Source organism: Podarcis bocagei, assembly GCF_964188305.1.
Source record: "Podarcis bocagei genome assembly, chromosome: 11".
Taxonomy (NCBI): Eukaryota; Metazoa; Chordata; class Lepidosauria; order Squamata; family Lacertidae; genus Podarcis; species Podarcis bocagei.
The window spans coordinates 21,591,549-21,608,202 of record NC_138136.1 but is presented as its reverse complement, the minus strand read 5'-3'; the positions used below and the strand labels follow the sequence as shown (position 1 = coordinate 21,608,202).

General features: G+C 42.0%; 1 protein-coding gene across 3 annotated transcripts in view; it reads right to left on the bottom strand.

Moving 5' to 3' along the window:
• MCC (MCC regulator of WNT signaling pathway) overlaps positions 1–16,654 on the bottom strand; it is a 201,949-nt gene that overhangs the window by 140,275 nt on the left and 45,020 nt on the right. The window contains exon 1 of one of the 3 annotated variants that reach the window (XM_081213592.1): positions 2,405–3,092. The exons of the other annotated variants lie outside the window; for them this stretch is intronic. Coding sequence (XP_081069718.1) covers positions 2,405–2,602 — 198 coding nt within the window. The 5' untranslated portion in view covers positions 2,603–3,092. Of the gene's footprint in view, positions 1–2,404; positions 3,093–16,654 lie in introns of those variants that run through there. 3 annotated transcript variants of the gene reach the window in all.

The following is a 16,654-nucleotide window of genomic DNA, read 5'->3' as shown; positions in this document are numbered from 1 at the left end:
ATCAGAAAGCTTGCTCATGATTTTAAGCACATACTGTACATGTTAATCCTAATGCTACTGCAGCTTTCTGGTTAGAGTATTATTTAACATACAGCAACATAAGAACATGAAAATGTTAAGTATTTTCTCCAACGGATTCAAAGGCATTGTCTTCCTATCAATAATGAAACTCAAAAGCATTCACTTGCCAAGCAAGTACCAATAAACACAGAATATAGATGCAATATTGTTGCTGTAAAAAACTCGCACACACACTCAAAACCAGCCAAAATCCAAAAAAACACCTGGTCTACTGCCCCAGAAATGTATTGCTGGAGAGCTCAAGCTTGGCTTTAAGTCCCAACTCTGGTACTAGTGTTCTCAGCATTCATTTCTAAAGCTGCCTTAGCTGGCAGTATCTGTGCCAGGGGCAGTAGCAGGGTCACAGCCTGTGCCAAAAACCCACAGGGCACTCCAAGGCACTGGACTGTGCAGGAGCCAATGAATCAGTGTAACAATGCACACATTTTGTATTTTAAGGGATACTACCTGTTAAGCTAGGCAAAGTTAGATCGCTGTCTTTCTTGCCAAGCATAACATTCTGTTTCCATCTGCAACAGCACAAGCCACTGTCAGTGTCACCATGGCTGACACAGTTTATGAAGACCAGGCTGCACAACCATCATCCTAAGAATGCCAATGAGAATAACAGAATGAGAAGTAACCATGCCGTTGGTCTACTTCTGTACACGGATGGACCAAAGTGATATGTAATGGATTAACAGAAAGAAACCACAGCGCTCAGGTAATGAAAAAATGGATCCTTAGAAATTAGTTTGATACAATATACAAATGTGTTTAGGATTACAGTGCAAGAGACCCATCTGAATTATGGCAAGTTTTTAGGAGTTCATTCATTGAGTCATTTACTCATGATGAAGGTCAGGCTTGAGTGTTGTCCACAACTGCTACTATACTGATGCCAAGATGCAGTTTTTATTCTGTTTTTTTTAACTTGCAATAGGTGTCAAGCCATTCAGTCTAAACAGGATGTGCCTTCAGGTCACACCAAGACAGAACTAAGCACTCAACCAACCAGAACGCTGTATTCCATATAATAGCAGTGCTGGGCAGAATTAAGAGTTTTGGCAAAGAATTCTGAAGCAGACTCCCATCACTTAGGAAAAAAAGGTGTCTGGTGTCTTTACACTGAACTCTCAGTTATCATCCAAGGCAATTATTCATTTCTCTTACAAAATATAGGCTTACAAATAAAATATGGAAGCACCACTGACTGAATCTTGGCCACCCTCTCCTCCACCTCCCACACCAATTTCTTATCCCTTTGTCCAGCCTTGCCAGGATGCCAATTTGTCCCTTGCATTTCAGGTTTATGTCTGATGCCTTTTCTAACTGCACAAAAGCCAGAAATACTAACTCTATAAATAAACATAATCCATGTAGCTTTCATCCTCCTGCAGAATATGCTATATGAAGAAGCTATAAAGCAAACAAGCAATAAAACAAATCAAGACTGCATATCCAAAACTGACCATTTAAATGATTTTTGATATGGCATTAAAAATCTGTACTCTGTGACAGATTTTAAAGCATTTCTGAGAGACAGTGATATGCCCCGTGGCATTTTAGTAGTCATCAGATCTGGGGAGTTACAATGGTGTGCAGCATACTGTGAAGGTTGACTTGGAAATAAGTCTCGGATACTTCAATGGTACTTACTCCTGAATAAGCGTGCACAAGATTTTAGTCTTAGTCATAAAATATCGGCATGCACTCAGAAATCTGACAGAAAAGAGAATACAAATTTGGAACAACTTAAGATAAACAGTGCAATACTGGCCCAGCAAGAAAAAAACAAGAAACACTTATCAGGACTTATTTCTTCCGCCACCAGGTAAAATTGTATGCATTTAAACCAAGTGTGCCTTAATACAAATCAACTGTGTCACATGATTTCTTGCTGAAGCGGCTGTCTTAATATTTTATTTTATTTCCCATTCTAAATTAGCTGCCATCTGCTTGATTTCAACGGGGATCTCACTCTGCTTGTTTTACCTACTGCAGAAAGGAATGCTGTGTGGAAAATGCTGCACTCCGGAGGTGGGGGAAAGGATTCCTTGCAGCAGGATGCCAAGTTGGGGGGGGGGGGGAGAGAGGCGGACCTCTGTACAGTTGCAATCGTTTGCCCTTTACCACGTAATCCTTACAATTCAAATCTCACATCATTTCCTGGGCAGCACTGCAAGTTTGAACAAGGGCACATTCACCCATTAATGTTTAATTGCATTGCCTTCCAGAGTGGATAACACCCCCCCCCCGCAAAAGGGAGACACTCTATTCGGAAAACAAAACCCAAGAAGCGTGGAAAAACACACACACAAGGACATTTAATAAAGCAGCTTACCTCGTTCAGTTCTGCGGAGGAGTCATTTCCATATTTCATGGCAACTCCAGAATTCATGATTAGACTTTCCAGGGCTTGGCTGCTTTCTATGGATTTTAAGGTTTCCAAGCTCTGCTCCAGAAGATTCAACACCCCCTCCGTCTCTGAGCTTTTCCTGTCTTGCACATTTTGCTCTAGACAGCCATTTTCACTCAACATTTAGATAGCCTTAAAAAAAATTAACAATGCACAGGGTTCTCCTAAAGAGGCAAAAAAAAAGGGGGGGGGAGAGCTGGTTGCCGTTTCACAAACAATCCATTGCTGCAAGATACTCATTTAAACACTGCAGAGTGCACGGCCAGACAGGAGGGCAGACGAGCCGTAACGATCTCTCTCCTGGCTACTAAAAACTGCCTGGGAGAGCTGGGCTTCCGTCTTATGTCTTCATTCTCCCCTCGCAGCTAGATCGTGGCGGGGGGGGGGGGAAGCATCTCCCAAATGAGTTCAGCGCATCTGAAAAAAATTTGGGAGCCCCATAGGCACTCACAGCATCCAAACCCACTCAAAGAGCGCTGGTTAGATCCGATCGGGAGGTGGAGGACAGAACAGGACACAAGACGCAACGAGCTGCTCGCTCCAAAGTTTCCCCTTTCCAAGGGAGCCTGGAGTTGTAAGTGGTTTATGATCAAACACAGCTGTCTTGCTGCTGGCTACAGGGTGCATGGAAGAGGCGGTACGAAAGGGAGGAGGGACTGAGAGAATGGGGAGGGGGGGGGAGGAAGGAAGGAAAGCAGCACACATGCTACAGAAAGCTCACTTTGGGATTGCAGGCGTCCTTTCCAGAATTCTGTGTGCTAATTGCAAGTTGCTGTGTTCCAAAGTGCAAAGCAAACCATATAAAGCAAAGGGAGAAGCCACCTAGGTGACCTTGCTGCAAGTTCTTTATTTCCCCATTAAATGAACTTCCCCTTTTGTGATTCAGAAGGAAGCTTCCAAATAAAAATTTAACAAGTATTTAGGGCAGATCTTACTGGAATTTTCAAGTGCTTCCGTGCTGCTTTCTTCACATGAAGCCAAAGACTTAAAACACAATTATTATTTTTTTAATGACTTGCGAGGTAAGCAAGCACTCGGAAGCAGGAAACAGTGTGAAATCTGCCTTCCGTTCAAAACCCCAATTCCTACAGAAAGCAGCTCTGAAAACCTAAACATTATTTTGATAGACTGCTGGGGTGTGTGTGTGTGGTGTTCAGAGATCCAGTTGATTTGATTTACTGGTTTATAAAGGTTTCTTCACCCTTCTTTACAAGAAGTTTCCCCAAACATGTATCACGTGAGCTACGGTAAGTACTTTTCTGTGCACCAAAAAAGGCAAAAGCAAATGGTTTTTAAAATACATGGTGGTCTTGAAGCCACCCCTTTTGTGCTTTGATTTCAGTGCAAATGAAAAACATACTTCTCAAAATCAAACAAACCAAGTTCTTACTTGGTCGTGAGCCTTTAAGCGCACGGAAACCAAAATAACACAATCATCAAAATACAGCACCAAATGCATAAAATTGTAGCATCTAACTCTCCCTCTTCCAACCTGATTGCACATTTTATCTTGGAAATTCACAGGGAGAGAAAAATACAAAATATAGGAAAGCAAAGTAAGATATTTTATTTGGTATATTATACACTGTCCTATGTGTGCTGCCTAGGTACTAGACAATTGCAGCAAGTTGCAAAACACACAAAAAGCAATAAGGTCAGCATCATTACTTCTTTTAAAAAGAGGCTGTCACACACACCCAGCAGCAAGTAGCATCATAATGCTGTATAAAAAGTCATAAACATGGGTGCGTCCCTCCTTTTGCTAGAGTCAAATGATAGGGTGAGAGTATCAGTACACGGACTTATCTTACGCAAAGGAATTGCACACTTTAATTTCCTGTAGACTATCACCCATCTCCTATGAAAAAGGCACACGCTGGATGGAAAATTAAATCGCCATAACTCTAATTTTATTTAAATGAAAAAACATATAGTATTAACATCTGCTAGAATTTGTTTTTACATTACTATTTCAGCAGAACTTTGACAAAAACCAGATACCGACCACCACCACCCTAAACAGAGATACTTGTATGTAAAGGTAAAGGGACCCCTGACCATTAGGTCCAGTCGTGACCGACTCTGGGGTTGCGGCGCTCATCTCACTTTACTGGCCGAGGGAGCCGGCGTACAGCTTTCAGGTCATGTGGCTAGCATGACTAAGCCGCTTCTGGCGAACTAGAGCAGCGCACAGAAACGCCATTTACCTTCCCGCCGAAGCGGTACCTATTTATCTACTTGCACTTTGACATGCTTTTGAACTGCTAGGTTGGCAGGAGCAGGGGCCGAGCAACGGGAGCTCACCCCGTCGTGGGGATTTGAACCGCCGACCTTCTGATCGGCAAGTCCTAGGCTCTGTGGTTTAACCCACAGCACCACCCGCGTCCCTATACATGATGTAGGCATGCCCTATTTCTATGGAAATGCTGACAAACCTAAACTATTTGCATAAGTTGCATGTAGCAATAGTTCAACGTATCTACAGAAAGAAACCATGAAATTCACCTCTTTCACAACATCTGCACTTTGTAGACCTATCCACTACAATCCCAAAGTCTCATTCTTGATCAGTCCCTATCTGTCCAGACCTTGTTAGGATACATGTAAAATTTGTAAAAAAAAAATTGTCCCTTGTATTTATGCTTAAATACATTAAATCACATTCGCCACTTTACTGACCCAATTTGGATAAAACCTTTGGGAGCTCTTCGCAATCCCTTTTTGTCTAAACCACCCTGAACTATTTCGTGTCAGCAAAACTTCACCACCTCACTGCTCACCTCTAGATCATTAACGCACAAGTTAAGCACAGGTCCCAATACTGATCCTTGGAGGGATCCACTTTCTAAATCTCTTCATTGGAAGAACTGCACATTTATTCCTGTTCCTGATCCAGCTGCAAAGCATGGAATGGCAAGGAAAGGGCAGAAAAGAGAATTGTTAATTTTGCACTCCAGGACTGAAGTTGTAGTACATCTAAAGCAGTGTATGTGCCATAAGACCATTAAGTCCAAGGTCTAAAATTAACTAGCTGCGCCATTGCTTATAGTGTGTCCCAGTACATTATGAAACACAGAGCTTCCTTTTCATCTGGTTTGTTATGGACTTGCTAGAGGAAAAGCAGCTTCCCTCTGGAGGAAACCACAACTATTTTCCTGCTAGTGTCCTAAAGACTCACCAGGTCTTCCTGATCCTGACAAATCTTACTTCCTGGTTTAAAGCTCAGCCTTACTGTAAGTCTGCATCAACGGCTAGAAGACATCTTATCCCATATAATCATAGTATTTGGGCCTACAGTCAGGTGTGTTTTCCTATTCATTCGTCAGGTTCCAAACCTTTTCCCGAGCCTAATGACTGAAGTGGTGACCTTCACCCAATATTGTGTCACTGGACCTAACCAGATAGCACCGAAATCTTATTTGAACGCAGAAAGTAAAAACATAGGAGTGGTGTAGACAAAGGGAAATAGATGTTTGACTGAAGAAAGCACCTTTGTATCTGAAAGGCAACCATTAATCATCATGAAGAGCCAGGTCCTGAGAGATCCATCTGCTGAAGTGGAAAATAGCTTTTCCTTAAAGTATGCTACATAAATATAAAGACAAGTCAATTAAGGAATTCAGTTTTCATCATTATGTACTATATGCATTATGAACGTTTAACAAATATCAAAGTCCAAGATGCATAAGATGCTACCTGTTTGGTTTAATTTAATTAATATTTATCATTAACAGTTCATTAGAAATAGAGTTAAACACAAATCAATGTTAAATATGAAGTATCCATATTTGAAATTGCTCATACTGTATTGCCAATGTAATTTAAGACTGCACTCTTCATAGGCACATACAAGAGTTGGTATTCAGCTTGTTGTAAACTTTATTGAGTTCTGTCTAAGCACTCAACAATGTAATTTGAGCAATATTCCAACACATGTATCAACACCATATGTGCCAGTGTCAATGACTTACACTTCTAGGAACAGAACATTAGGTTTCTGATGGGGGGCGGGGCCCACAGATAGCAATCACATGTATTCACCAAAACAATGTTTTTCTCTTGTTAGTAAGAATTAGTTTTGATTCTAATGAAACTCAGAGAACCTCCATATATTCAGTTCAGTGACCATGTATTATCCTTGTTCTTCCTGAAGTGGGGTGTCCACAAGGTATGAATGGAGAAGTGGTCACAGTAAGAGAAGATCTCTGCCAATTAAAGACACTACTACCCATGGAGAAAAGGGTTTTAAATCCTTACAACAGGCACATCAGTTATGAAGAACCAACATGTGTGTTTCGTTGAGTTTTTCCATTAGTACTGGTCTAATCATTTCCTGATTACCACTCACAAGTATTTTGAAAGGAAAAGCTGCAAACTACAGGTCTCTCATAAAGGCCGTGCACTGTCCAGAGTACAGTAACTCTCAACAGAAAGTAAGCCTCAGACATCAGTGCCTTGGAAAATAAAACGGAAAAGTAAAATATAAGGGTGGGAAATCCCATTACACTAACTGCACTTCACTCAGTTTCCTGGCCACTCTGGCACACTTGAAATACTAAATCTACTTAAAATGTCATGTCTCTGCCTAAGTTAATCTGCTTCACAGTTGGTATTAGTTTCCCTTTTCCAATATTTCATGCCACCAAACCGTTTATTAATCTGCCAAAATTAGTCCGTCCATTTCATTCTCAAATTATCTGGTATCTGTTGGACCACCACCTGTTAACAACAGTGCCTCAGAAAATGAGGTAGAATAGCAAAACACTTCCCAGATAAACAGAGCAGGCTTTTTGCATCCTCTCTTGTAAGAATGTAGAAACTATATTTCCCTTAGATTATTCTTTTTATCATTTCATTCCTTAAAATGTATCATTTTTGTGCAGTGCAATTATTACTGACATCTGTTAAGTTTCTCAGATTCTTGGTATGCCAACTTTTATGTATTTTAGCCTTCTCCTTCCCCCTTTTTAATAACACTTATTAAATCCATCATATTGGCAGATACATTTAGTCAGTGGAGTGGTACCAACTGGGTACTATCCAGTACCCTTTAGATTTTATTCATTCAACAAATCAGATTGTAGTTTCTAAGTGGTTTACCAGAAATATTAACATTATCAATAAAATCCATTGAATTCATTTAAAGGTAAGTAATATTAACAATGCAAAAGACACACACATCTACATCTCTGGATACAAAAATAGATGTGGGGTTGCTAGAGCCAGTGTGGCGTAGTGGTTAAGAGCGATAGACTCGTAATCTGGGGAACCGGGTTCGCGTCTCCGCTCCTCCACATGCAGCTGCTGGGTGACCTTGGGCTAGTCACACTTCTCTGAAGTCTCTCAGCCCCACTCACCTCACAGAGTGTTTGTTGTGGGGGAGGAAGGGAAAGGAGAATGGCAGCCGCTTTGAGACTCCTTCGGGTAGTGATAAAGCGGGATATCAAATCCAAACTCTTCTACCCGTTAGACACATAGAGTCAAGCCCTACCCAAACAGTTGGTTCATTTAAGTACCCCCACACCTATGTGGGTAAGTGGTTCTCATGCTGACAGAAGAACATCTACAGTGACCTTCCTTTACATGATTTCACGGACGATGTCTCAACTCCTCCCCTTGTGTTTTCTCTCTTTTACTGCTTGAATTGATAGGTCTTCAAGTCATGGTGCCTGCTCCAGGAAGTACACTGGGCTTAAGGATGCGAGAACAACAAAATAACCACCTCTTTTCTTCTTAGCACAAAAATGCACCCCTCCACCTTCTCTCTCTGGCCCCTTCTTGCGCACAAACACACACACACACACCACAGCATCTTGTTTGCAATGCCAATAAAGCCATGAAGTTCATCTTCTCTTGCCTGATCGTATACGCCGCTTTATAGAAATATGAATACCTAGCACCGAAAATTAGAACCTTTTGTTTTAACTTAAAGGAATTCACTTGGGCATATCAACCAGATTACATAACAAACTATCCACAGAACAGCAATTGCCCTTCCTGAAATTGGAATTGCTTATTTTGATTGCTTCCCACAAGGATGAAAGGAGTATCTTACCAATACGCAGCACTATGGCCATAATCATAATCTGTCTCCCTGCTGTGGAAATAGCAATGGGCTTTTGTCCTTTAAAATGAAGCAATCGCAGTGAAAGGGTTTTTCCATAAAAATGAAGAAAAGAACCACTCCTCTCAAAGGATATTTTCCTACTTCAACACTAAAATTATTAACAACAGCTGGATCGCTAGCTAGCTTTTTAGTTAAGAATCAAAAACAACTGAGATCTGTATGAACAACTACGGGAAGCATTTTGCCCCAACCGAAAGCCATTATCCTACGTGTAAAAGTTACAGAGGCAAAGTTTTTAATTTTCTGAGCTATACCACTGGTTTAGTTTGCTAAAGTGCTGTATTTTTCGCTCTATAAGATGCACCCAACCATAAGACGCACCTAGTTTTTAGAATAAAAAAATTCCTTCCAGTAGCACCTTAAAGACCAACTAAGTTAGTTCTTGGTATGACTTAGTTGGTCTTTAAGGTGCTACTGGAAGGAATTTTTTTATTTTGACTATGGCAGACCGACATGGCTACCTATCTGTAACTAGTTTTTAGAGGAGAAAAAGAAAAGCCAGCAAGAGCAGCGGACACGCTCGCTTGGCGCGGCTCTTCAAAAATAGAGCGGCTCTTGCTGGCTTTTCCAGGAGGTGGGAGAAGGGACTGAGGGGCTGCCCTCCATCCCTTCTCCCACCTCCCTGAAAAGCCAAAGCAAGCTGCGCAATAATCGCTGAAGCCAGCAGAGCAAGAGCGATAGCTGCGCATCGCCTCTTCAGTGAAGTGGGAGGAGGAACGGAAGGGGCTCCATAAGGGCTCCCTTCTGTTCCGCTTCGCTGGGAAGCCAGCAGAACAAGAGGCGCTGCGCAGCTCTCGCTCTTGCTCTGCTGGGTTCAGCGATAGCTGCGCAGCCTGCATGCGCTCCATAAGACGCACACACATTTCCCCTTACTTTTTAGGAGGTAAAAAATATATATTAATGTGCTCCAATGGAGTTATCCGCTAGACATTCTAAAGAGAAAAGATGCTAGGTTAAGAGAGCTTGAAATGATGATCAAAGAGATCAATATGAATAAATCAGTATAGCATTTTGAGATTGTTGGCTTGACAAAGAATTTTACAATTTCCATCTTGTTCTTTAGATCCTCATGTCCTGAAAAGAAACAGCACTGAGGGTTTTTTATTGTATATATATATATATATATAGAGAGAGAGAGAGAGAGAGAGAGAGAGAGAGCGCTAGCCTCAAGAGTTAGAGCAATCCTATGCATGTCTGCCAACAGAAGTTCCATTGGATTCTATGGGGCTTACTCTAAGGTAAGTCAGCACCTCTCAAAAACAGCTAACATGGGCATTCTTTAAAGCAATGGTAGCTGTGATTGTGCACCAACCCAAACCTTTTCGCACCCACGCTCAGAAGAAAATATAGCAGCAGCCAAGGCATTCTTATTTCATATGAAAACAGTACTTAATTGGATTTTTGAAATATTCAACATACCTCTACAGAAGTCAACAGAGTGCAACACTTCTGCATGCAAATGAGCACCAGATTTAGGCTGGGAGGAAGCTTAAGTGGACAATTTAAGTAGACTGAGCTTCACTACAACCTGAGGAATGCTCTTGTTAGGGGTGGGGGACTGTAAATTCAAACCTGCCTCACAGCTTCATTTTTAGACTATATTGTAGGGCTATTCTAAGCACCTCTCTCAAGTGTTCAGTCCTTACACTCCCCCACTTCCTCAGACTACATACTGTAAGTGAACTCTACTCACAGCATGGAAAATCTGAACGCAATAAAATGTGTAAAGTGATCTAAAAAAAAAAAATGTTTTCTTAAAACTTGCCTTTGCCAATACACAGTACAAAGGAGAACAATGACTGTAGGACCAAAATCTGCACAGCTCCACCCAGTTCACATTTTCAGTAAGAGAAGGTGACTCACTTTTCTTGGAAGTCCACCCTGTGTCCAATTCCTGAAGTATGCACACCAATTCCTTCCCTGCTTTCTCTTTATAACAGCATCAACTATCCAGCCTCTTTTCTTTACAACTGATCCACTACAGTTAAGCACCACACATAAACATTATGCTCTGTCTTCCTTAGACATATATCAGGAGAGGTGAAAATAAGGCTTTGTGTGCCTGGGGGATAAAAATTCTGTGATGTACATAAATAAAGTACAGTTTCCCTATACAGTACTTATTTTGCCAAACTAGTTCTGCCTCTTATTGTCATTGGCAGGACAAGGAGCAACGTCCTGTCTCTTCCCTGGAAATCTTCCTGTGAGTCTCTATTTCTTTTATGCAGGCTATCCAAAAATACACTTCTCTAGACAGTGATGTGGGACTGCAAATGCTGTGAAAAATATTATCGTGCTTTTTTTTTTGGCATGGTATTTTTCCTGTTTCACAAGTTCATTAGTAACAATGAATTCTATGATTCTATGAATGGATGTCCGTTGCATTAGGAAAGCTTGACAGTTTCAAAAGGTTTATCGTCGTTTACTAAATAAGCAGGTGAAATTAGAACATTCTCTAGGTCAGGGGTAGCCAACGTGATGCTCTCCGTATCAGTCACAACCTCCCATCAGCCACAACCATCAAGGATAATGGTAGAGGATTATAGTAGTTGCTAGTCTAAAACATCTGGAGGGCACCACCAGGCTGGTCCACCCGTGAGGCAAAGGGAAACAGCTGCCTCAGGTAGGACAACACTTCCCCTTTTGTCTCATGGCAAAACAGACCACCACATTGATTGCCTTTGTTCTAGGTACTACAACTCCCTTCATCTCTAGCTAGCAGGACCAGTGGTCATGCAATAATGGGAACTGTAGTCCAAAAACAGCTGGAGACCCAAGTTTGGGAAACACTGCTCTATGGTATCAGAAATTTATCTGATGCAAACTATCCTAATTTGCAAAGGGGGGGGCAGATAAAAATCCCCAATTTAGTCGTGTCCCCCCCCTGAAAACCAACATTATTGTCTCCAGATGATCCACAATCAAATTAAAGAAACAGCCCACATGCTTAAAAACTTTTTTAAAAAGTTATACGCAGTACCAAATTCCGTACTTTTTCTGTGCTTAGATGAATTGCAGAGTACAAAACAGCACTATTCCTAAGCCATATAGAATTTTTAAAAGTGCACCTGCACTTTCCCCCAGTAATAGGAGCACTTGCTTAAATCAGATCAATTCTTAGTCAATATCTTGGAAATAACTGCATGTTTAGCTAAAGCAGTTGTTTAGGGAGGCTGTGATCATTCAAACCCCTTCTACTTTGTGCATTCTAAAGAGCTTATATGCTACTGGGTAGGAAACATGAAAAGCCCACATGCAACCTGAAACATAATGCACATAAAACCTTAAGTTTACAACCATAACTGAGAGCGTGCACAAAAATCACTACTTGCTTATCTCCATCCACATGTGTACATTATAGACACGCTCAGCTTGGTACCATGTATGTTCTTTAACAACACAAATTACAACATCAATCCATCCGCAAATGCTGGTCAAGCACCACTGTTTTCTTTGATGAAAGTTGCATTACTTCCCTATAATGGAAAAACCTCAATACCATAGCAGAGATTCAATTAAAAGCCTCAGTTAAGAGCATCTGTTATATAAATTTTAAAAAGGCTGTCGGAACAAATGCGCCTTTTACAGCGCTCTGAACCTGCCATTCTGAGCTCTGATCAACCACAAAGGCAGAGAATGACAGGTTGACCTTTCAAGCATAGCACACAAATATACTACTATCAAACATTTTTGAAATACACTTTGATGTAGTAATCTACCACTGATGTAGAATTGGCAACCATCTGCTAAAGTAGCGAGTCCTCAAAGTAGTTTAATATTTTCTCATACTCATCTGTATTTCTTTCATGGTCTATTTAAGTTGAGGAGATAGAAATACGACATCTTAAAACCACGCAGATGAGTCCTGGGCAAACCATGTCCACTTTGAATCTTTCCTAGAAAAAAACCCTGAATAAAACAACGGGGGTGAGCAAGAGTCACATAAACACAATGCATGAACCTATTTTACCTGATTCCCAGCACCAAGCTAACAAGAAAACTTTCAATGCAAATAAAAACTTTTATCCAAGTTTTATCCGAGTCTGGAAAGATCAAATTATCTTCCCAGAGCCACAAACAGCTGCCCGTGTTCTTGGCTGGACATTGTAGCATAAGACTGTAAGTACTTCTCAAAGAGGCAGGGACAGTTTTGTATCTTAAGCCTATTTGCTAAATCCATATTCCTATAATCAATTTTCGTTTAGCCGAAGCATTTACTTGCTAATTCAAATCTGATGAAGTGGAACTACAAGTGCATATAAGACAGCAATCTCTGAAAGAGGCATTATATTAAACCGGTATTCCGTATTCCTCTGCAGTTTCTAGTTGCCCTTTTTATTTTGTTATTAGTGCAGTTATATCTGTGGTGATGGGAAAGAGTTATGGGCAGATGGCACAAGTGTATGATAGCATATCGTACATGACACTAACTGAATGATAGCTGGGGGTGTAGGTACATACACATTTATGTTGCCCTTGGTCAGGGCAGACTATGGCAATATGGCACCCTGAGTGAGGACAAAAATGCCACCCTTCAAATATTTAATTTCATTCCTTTCTCCCTCTGGCCTTCCCTTCTGCGCCCCCTTGCCTTGGTGACCTGTGCGGGAGAACCTCCTGCACCACCCTAAATCCAGGATTGCCTTGGTCTTTCTTGGACATTATAGAACACAACTGGAAACATGGGCTACCTTGAAAGGCAGGTGCATTTTCCCACTGGAACAAATGACAACAAAAATCAGATCCTATCATCCCTGCCAGCTTTGTATATGGGTAATGATTCACAGAAGATAAAACCACAGGCTCATGTGAATTACAAGAGTTTCAGTTCAACTCTGTCACAAAATTCAGTTACGGAGTATAAACACCCAAGAATATATGCTAATTGTACGGATGCTTCCACACGCAAGGCCTACAGATTCATTTGTAACCTCTCACTCCCTGCAGAATTCATATCTATCATTATTGTGACAAAACCTTAAGATTTCTTTCTTGGGCAACTGCTATTGGAACAGGATTTTATTTGATGCTCCTGCTCTGGCCAAATCTATTATAAAATAGGCACAGGCTACCCCCATGTTTTGAGGGACGCGGATGCCGCTGTGGTGTAAACCACTGAGCTTTGGGCTTGCCGATCGGAAGGTTGGTGGTTTGAATCCCCGTGACGGGGTGAGCTCCTGTTCGGTCCCTGCTCCTGCCAACCCAGCAGTTCGAAAGCTAATCAAATGCAAGTAGATAAATAGATACCACTCCGGCGGGAAGGTAAACGGCGTTTCTGTGCACTGCTCTGGCTTTGCTGACCACATGACCCAGAAAAACTGTCTGCGGACAAACTTCCGCTCTCTCAGCCAGTAAAACAAGATGAGCGCCACAACGCCAGAGACGTTTGTAAATGTCAGGAGTCCTTTACCTTTTCCCCCCTAAACCACCCATGTTATTTCACAAGGCCGTAGATCCTACAATGGTTATGTGATGAGTGATAAGGATGCTGAACTTACAGCTGCCAGTTTTCCAAACACGACTGGCTTACACCCTTGAGGCAAACAATAAACATTACTAGCAACGTGAAAGGAAAACCTATGTATGGCATGGGTGTTGTGAAGTTTTACTTAGCCAGTATCAATGCTTATTTAATATGAATATTTATTCCAAATAGGCCAGAGAGCATGCATATACCGTATTTTTCACCCTATAGGACACACTTTTTCCCCTCCAAAAATGAAGGGGAAATGTGTGTGCGTCCTATGGGGCGAATGCAGGCTTTCGCTGATAGTGCGCACCGACCCCTCTCGCTCTCCAGGCTTCAGGAAGCTATCCGCTAGCCGTGGGAGACGCGGCTCTCCCACGGCTAGCGGAGTCCTTGCTGGCACCCAGAAGCTTGGGGCGGCTGAGCTCAGCACACCCCAAGCTTCGGGCTTCGCACAGCGCTCCGCTAGCCGTGGGAGAGCCGAGGGAAGTCGCGCGGCTCTCCCAAGGGTAGCAGATAGCAGCCTGTTCTGGGGTCCCCCGCCCCAGCCCCGCACCTGGGGGGGGGAATTTTTTTTTTCTTTATCCCCCCCCCAAAAAAAACCTAGGTGCACCCTATGGGCCGGTGCGTCCTATGGGGCGAAAAATACGGTACTTCTACCTGTAGAAATATTAAAAGTTGTAGAGCTAAGCATACCAACGCCATACCAGACATGTGTTATACTGGACAGGGTATTTGAAGACTGAGTTAGATAGCAAAGGTGGCAAATCCATTCAAGACTCTCTGGCTGCCAAAGACAAGGAAAGGGAACCTGTGGCCTTCCAAATGATGCTAGATTACAATTCCCATCAATCCTTGGCCTCTACCAGCTGGTGCAGATGGAACTCCAACAGTATCTGGAGGGTCACAGGTTCCCCAGTTCTTGTTTATGAGACAGGCAGACAAGATAGGGAGATGGGCTATCAGTAAAGCAAAGACTCTGTGCCAGCTAGCAAATGGGTAGAGCTCATCCCTGAGCTCTGAGATAATTAGCAGAGACAAAGCAGAGTGGAGAGTTTAGGATTGCAGTTGGGGATGATGTGGGCTAGAGGAAAATAGCTGCCGTCTGTTAAATGCAGCAAGCCAGAGAGAAAATCAGAGCCATGGCTGGTGTCTTTCTAAATCCTAAATTGTGCCTATGGAGGAAGCAAGACCCTCCTGGAATGTAATGCTGGGAATCCCTCTATTGTAGGCTCAGGTTATATATGTGTGTAACTAAACCATAAAGCAGAGACATCACCTTGCCAACAAAGGTCTGTATAGTTAAAGCTATGGTTTTCCCAGTAGTGATGTATGGAAGTGAGAGCTGGACCATAAAGAAGGCTAATTGCCGAAGAATTGATGCTTTTGAATTATGGTGTTGGAGGAGACTCTTGAGATTCCCATGGACTGCAAGAAGATCCAACCTATCCATTCTTAAGGAAATCAGCCCTGAGTGCTCACTGGAAGGACAGATCCTGAAGCTGAGGCTCCAATACTTTGGCCACCTCATGAGAAGAGAAGACTCCCTGGAAAAGACCCTGATGTTGGGAAAGATGGAGGGTGCAAGGAGAAGGGGACGACAGAGGACGAGATGGCTGGACAGTGTTCTCGAAGCTACCAGCATGAGTTTGACTAAACTGCGGGAGGCAGTGGAAGACAGGAGTGCCTGGCGTGCTCTGCTCCATGGGGTCATGAAGACTCGGACACGACTAAACGACTAAACAACAACAACAACAACACCATATATCCTAAGACACCACAGTCTCTGCTGTACCTCATTTTCTGAAAGGAAACACAGACCCTAGGTAAAGCGTGCCTGGAACTCCCTGGAATCTCACACCGCTCAGAGATTGGGGGGTGGGGTGTAACAATAGTCTTTCACATAAAATGAAAACATTATTCATGGCTATATTCTCTAAAGTCAGAGCACAGACTATGAGCTTGCAATGGGAGAGAACAGCATTATTCTGTTACAGTCCATCAGAATACGTCTTTGCAATAAAATACTTACACAAACAAGGAAGTTCACATCTTATGTCCTACAGAATGGCTTCCAACAGAAAGAAGCAAGGTTCAGTGTTATGCCATTACTGCTTGCAGTTTACTGGCTTGCGAAGCCAGGTCAAATATAAATGGCATACAATGGAAGAAACACAATTTTGATATTGCTGAAGTGACACAAAGTGCTTTAACGTACGATTAGATTGGAAAAAACAACAGAGATTGGCTTAAGAACGATTAATGAACACAAATAAAACCAAGATTAGAAAAAAAACAAGAAGCCAGATGAAAGAATCAACGGTATATGTAAATAGCAAGGAAGCCAACTCAGATGAAAGGTTTTACAACTCCAAGAGCATGCCAGCATGCTCAAGTGATTTTAGCAGGCTGCTAGATGAGAAAAGTAAATACAGCTTTTGCACACATACTCACAAAGCATTTGTAGGAAAAGCAAATACAAGCTTAAGAAAGGCAAGCAGATCCTAGGCAAGTGAACACAATGCTTCGCTTTTAAACTACTGTATATAACAAAGTGGCTCAGTCTGTAACATAATACTAA